The 6,000-nt window shown below is 44.5% G+C and overlaps 1 protein-coding gene across 1 annotated transcript; it reads right to left on the reverse strand.

Annotated features, from left to right (window-relative positions):
* Nucleotides 1-4,909: 4,909 nt before the first annotated feature.
* Nucleotides 4,910-5,761, reverse strand: MRPL51 (mitochondrial ribosomal protein L51; the record flags this gene model as incomplete). The annotated part of the gene is made up of 3 exons (XM_080705555.1): nt 4,910-5,106; nt 5,491-5,601; nt 5,683-5,761. The coding sequence occupies 3 exons, from the start codon at nt 5,759-5,761 to the stop codon at nt 4,910-4,912; spliced, it is 387 nt and encodes a 128-aa protein (XP_080561681.1).
* Nucleotides 5,762-6,000: the final 239 nt, after the last annotated feature.

Genomic DNA, 6,000 nt, shown 5'->3' on the forward strand with positions numbered 1-6,000 from the left:
GTTGCTGAAAGCCTCACTAAGTAGCTGAGGCTGGCTCTGAACCTGTGCGATCCTCCTGTCTCAGCCTCCCAAGTGCGGGATTACAAGCGTGTGCCACCACGCCCGGCTTGTTCTTTATTTTTGAAACAGGGTCTTACTAAGTTGTGGAGGGCCTCACTAAGTAGTTGAGGCTGTCCCAGAACCGTGATCCTCCAGTCTCAGCCTTCCAAATGCTGAGATTACAAGCATGTGCCACCATTACCTGGCTACATATACTTTTTTTTTTTTTTTTTTGGTGGTACTGGGGTCCCTGAAAGCCCTTCTACCTCCAGGCTACACTCCCAGACCTATTTTATATTTTTCTTTGGAAACAGGGTCTCTTAAGCCAGCACAGCTGGCTTTGAACCTGCGTGATCCTCCTGTCTCCGCCTCCCAAGCGCATACATATACATTCTTTTAACAAGTACCACAGTCAGGATACAGAAGCAGTCTTTGTGCTACCTCTTCATAGCCACCACACCCCATCCTTAACCCTTAGCAACATTAATTTCAACTTCTAAAACTTTATTACAAGAGTGTTATGTAAATGTAGTCACATAGTATGTAACTTTCTTTTTTTTCTTCAGTACTGGGGATGGGATCTGGGGACATTCTACCTCTGAGCTACACTCCCATCCCTAACTTTCTATTCTTTATTTTGATGCAGGGTCTCACTGAGTTGCAAAGGGCCTCACTCTCAGCCTTCCAAATGCTGGGATTACATGTGCCACCATGCCCAGCTAGTATGTGATCTTTTGAAAACGGCTTTTTCTTTTCCATTCGGCATAATGCCCTGAATACACTCAATTTATTATATCAATACTTATGGCCATAAGTAGTATTCCATTTTGTTTAACCATTTACCTGCTGGTAGATAGCTTTTGCACCTTTATTTTAAAAAATCATTTGGAAGCCAAGCATGGTGGCACATGTTTGTAATTCCATATTTGGGAGGCTGAAACGAGAGGATCACAGTTCAAAGACAACCTCAGCTACTTAGTGAGGCCCTCTACAACTTAGTGAGACCCTGTTTCAAAAAAAAAAAAAAAAAATAGGGCTGGGGGTATAACTCTGGGTTCCATCACCTGTACCGCTCAAAAAAAAAAAAAAAAAAAATGGAGCTGGGCATGGTGGCACAGGTTTGTAATCCCAGTCATGGTGGCAAATGCCTATAATCCCAGTACTTGAAAGGTTGAGACAGGAGGATGGCAGGTTCGAGGACAGCTTCAGCGAGTAGTTGAGATTCTCAGCAATCTAGCAAGACCTTGTTTCAAAACATAACCACTTCTTGGGAGGCCGAGACAGGAGGATTGCAAGTTCAAAAACAGCTTCAGCAATTTAATGAGGTCTCAGCAATTCAGCAAAATCCTGTTTCCAAATAAAATATTTAAAAATAGGGCTCAGGGAGTAGCCTGGAGGTAGAAGTCCCCTGAGCTCCACCCCCAGTACAATACATACATACATACATACATACATACATACATACATACATACATAGGGATAGGGGTTGTAGCTCAGGCAGAATGCCTCTGGGTTCAATCCCAAACACCACCAAAAAGGGGGGTGGGGGGCTGGGGGTGTAACTGTGGCAGAGTGCCCCTGTACCATAAAAAGAAAAAAATGCTAACACCCAAACTGCCCCTATGGTAGTTCATAGAAAATTGTTTGATAAGTAGCTACCTATTGGAGCTATTTACTTATCTGTTTATTTATTTATTGTGGTGCTGGGGATGGAACAAAGGGACATTCTATGTCCAAGCTGCACCCCCAGCCCTATTTTTTTTTTTTTTTTTTTTTTTTTTTGTGGAACTGGGGATGGAACCCAGTGGCCTTTTACCTTCAGACTACACCCCCAGGCCTATTTTTAAAAATATTTTATTTATAGAAAGGGTCTCACAAAGTTGCTGAGAGCCTCACCAAGCAGCTGAGACTGGCTTCAAACCGGCATGATCTTCCCATCTCTGCCTTCCAGGTACTGGGATTAAGAGTGCACCACCACACCAGGCTATCCCAGGCCTATTTTTTAGTTTTTTTGTTTTGTTTTGTTTTGCAGTACTAGGGATGGAATCCAGGGTCAGTGAGACTCTTTCAAAATAAAGAATAAAAAATAGGGCTGGGGCTGTAGCTCGGAGGTAGAATGCCCCTGGGTTCCATCCCCAGCACCACACACACAAAAAAAAAGTTAAATTTTTTTTTTTTTTTTTTTGGTGGTACTGGGGTTCCTGGAAACCCTTCTATACCCGGGCTACACTCCCAGACCTATTTTTATATTTTTATTTGGAAACAGGGTCTCTTAAGCCAGCGAGGCTGACTTTGAACCTGTGCGATCCTCCTGTCTCCGCCTCCCAAGCACAGGGATTACAAGCGTGCACCACCACGCCCAGCCTAAAAAATATTTTTTATACAAGGTATCCTTAAAATGTAGAGGCTGGATTTGAACCTTTGACATTTCCTGTCTCAGCTCCCAACTGGGATTAGATGTTTCCCACCATGCCCAGATAATATTTCTTATAATTCCTGACTACTAAACATACTCTAGAGGAGTGTCATTGTTGTGTACTTTTTTTTTTCCTTTGTGATACTAGGAATAGAAAGCATGAGCATTTTACTTCCAAGCTATTCTCCCAGTCTTTTCTTTCTTTCTTTCTTTTTTTTTTTTGGTATTGGGAATTGAACCTAGGGGCATTCTACCTCCAAGTTACCATCCCAACCCTTTTTATTATTTGGAAGAAACAGGGTCTCACTAAGTTGTAGAGGATCTATGTAGCTGAGGTTGGTTTCAAAGCTATAATTCTCCTGTCTCAGCATCTCAAGTACTAGAATTACAAACATGAGCTACCATGCCCAACTAGCCCTTTTCATTTTTTTTCCTTTCTTTTTTTAGTGCTAGGAATTGAACCCAAGGGCATTCTACCTTTGAGCTACGCCCCCAGCCCTATTTTATTTTATTTTTTAATCTGAAAACTAGGTGTCCTACGTTGGCTGAAGTTGGCTATGAACATATGATCCTCCTGTGTCTCAGCTTCCCGAGTACTGGGAAGGTATGCATCACTGTACATGGCTCTATCTTTGTTTATCCTATGATTTCCACTCAGAGAAGTTATATGATAAGTATTTTTGATGAGAATAATGCTAAAGTTTAATTCCATTTTTCTATTACATTTCATTTCAGTGTAGAAGGGTCTTTTATACTGAATACTTTTAACATACTGGACCTGGTAGTACACACCCGTAATCCCAATACATGGGAGGCTGAGACCAGAGGATTCCAGGTTCACAGTCACCATTTAGTGAAACCCTGTTTCAAAATAAAAAATAAAATAGGGCTGGGGGTATAGTTAGAGGTAGAATGTCCCTAGATTCAATCCCTAGTACCATACATATACAGACACATACACACACAGAAAGAAAAAAAAACATCATGTACAAAACCCTGAGTTCAAACTGAGCATGGTGGCACACACTTGGAATCCTAGTACTTGGGAGGCTGAGGCAGGAGGATTGCAGATTCACAGCTAGCCTCAGCTACTTAGAGAAGCCATCTGCAACTTAGTAAGACTCTGTTTCAAAATAAAAAATAAAAATAGGGATGATGGTGTAGCTCAGAGGTAGTATGTTTCTGGGTTAATTTCCCAGTACCGGAAACAAACAAACAAAAAAACCTGAGTTAAGTCTCCAGCACCACAAACAAACAAAAACACTTTCAGCACATGAAAGGTCAATGTCAAAAAAGTGCCAAATACAAGCCAGGTATGGTGACACCTGTCTACCATCCCAGTAGTTGGAAGGAGGAGACAGGTTTGAGGACAGCCTCAGCAACTTAGCAAGGCTGTCACCAATTTAGTGAGACCATGTTTCCAAATAAAAAGTAAGCCAGGCATGGTGGTGCATGCTTGTGATCCCAGCATTTGAGAGGCTGAGATAAGAGGATCTCTGTTCAAGGACAGCCTTAGCTACTTAGTGAGGCCCTTTGCAACTTAGTGAGAACCTGTTCCAAAAAACAAAGAATAAAAAAATAGGGCTGGAGTGTAGTTCAGAGGTAGAATGCTCCTGAGTTCAATCCCCAGTACTGCAAAATAAATAAATAAATAAATAAATAAATAAATAAATAAATAAATAAATAGGGCTGGGGTATAGCTTGGAGGCAGAATGCCCCTGGTTTCAATCCCTAGCACCACAAGAAAGAAAAAATGCCAACCATAAACTTTTCTCATCAACTTCTATTTTTTTCAAAGTCACTGGGTGTAGTTAAGACTGTAAAAGGACAAGAGTGAAGCTCAAACCTCAGACTGAAGAATGAGCCGGGTGCAGCAGCACATGCCTGTAATCCCGGCTGAGGCTGAGGCAGGAACATCCCAAATTCAAGGCCAGCCTCAGCCACTTAGCAAAAGCCTGTCTCAAAATAAAAAGGGCTAGCTAGGGGGGCGCCAGGCATGGCGGCGCACGCTTGTAATCCCCGCGCTTGGGAGGCCGAGACAGGAGGATCGCGCAGGTTTGAAGCCAGCCTCAGCTACTGAGTGAGGCTCTCAGCAACTTAGTGAGACCCTGTTTGCAAATAAAATAGAAAATAGATCTGGGGGTGTAGCCTGGAGGTAGAAAGCCCCTGGGTTCCATCCCCAACACCACACACACACACAAATCAAAAATTAAAAATAGAAATAAGAAGGGCTTGGAGATATATCTAGAATCGATCCTTATTAATGAAAAAAAAAAGAGGTGAGGCACTTGAACGAATAGAGGCAGCATTTAGAGCGAGTAGTGTGTGGACACGGAACTCCAAAGAAGCCCCATTTTATTATGGGGAACACAGAAAGGACTTTTCTCCATAGGGAAAAGCTCCCCTTCTCCAGGGTGATAAATGTGCCCCTTCCACAGTTCCCTGCCTTCTCTTCTACCGGTACTTCCCGCGTCGGTTGAAGTGCTTGTAGAGATAGCTGATACGTTTGGTAAGGTTGTGCAGGTCATCAAAGAACATTCGATCTCCAACCATTTTCTTCTTCCGAACACAGCGCTGCAATTCATTCCCCTTCCAGCCTCGAAGCCATACAGGGCCTCTGATCAGGTCTTTGGGGTGCTTTTTAAAGTCTCCTGCGATGTAAGAGAACATATTAGCACCAAGACAAGAGGCCCTCTCCTAGACCAGATAAATCTTTAGCCCATTGGAAGGCTGAGACAGGAGGATCGCTGGTTCGAGACCAGCCTCAGCAACTCTGTGAGACTGTCAGCAACCCAGCGAGATCCTGTTTCAAAACAAAAAATAAAAAGTACTGGGGGGTGTAGCTCTGAGGTCGAGTGCCCAATACCACAAGAGAAAACAAGAGAATAAATGAGTTAATACAGGTAGGGCCCACACACAATGAAAACAGTCACATAACTATTCTCTGCACAAGTTTAAGATAGTGAAAACGATCGTGGCCACTGCGCAGGGACAGCCCTTCTGAAATCCCTACCACGCAGCCGGTCAAGTCTCACCGAGGATCCCGATGTTGTCATACACTCCGAACAGGGCCCTCTTCTCGTTCCAACGATCAACCACTTTGGGGGGCGGGAGCGTATGCCTTATACGGGACAATCCCGTAACACCTAGGAACGGGGAAGAGAAGGAATGAACATGAACTGCCTGCTAAGAAGCAGATCTCGGGAGTCTCTACAATAGCCACTTACCCAGAGAGAAGTTTCTGCAGGCCAAGGGCATCCAGCCCCACAGGCCTCTACCTGCTCCCCGAGAGAGAACTCCTGCCATTATGCTAGACTCTCCCTACGGCACATCGAACGAGCTCGAGAATAAGGGCCTGGCGGGGCCTCAAAGGGGAGTGACAACGGGGACGGTCCCCACTGGCCTCACACCGGGGGGAGAGCGGAGGGAGCCATCTCGGCCTTACCCAGGTAGCTTTGGGCGCAAGCCCCTCGGCCCCGCCTCCCCCGTTGTAAGCCACGCCCTACACGTTCCGGCTGGCGGAGGGCTAGGCCCCGCCCATCAGG

Source organism: Muscardinus avellanarius (genome assembly GCF_963383645.1).
Source record: "Muscardinus avellanarius genome assembly, chromosome: 11".
NCBI lineage: Eukaryota > Metazoa > Chordata > Mammalia > Rodentia > Gliridae > Muscardinus > Muscardinus avellanarius.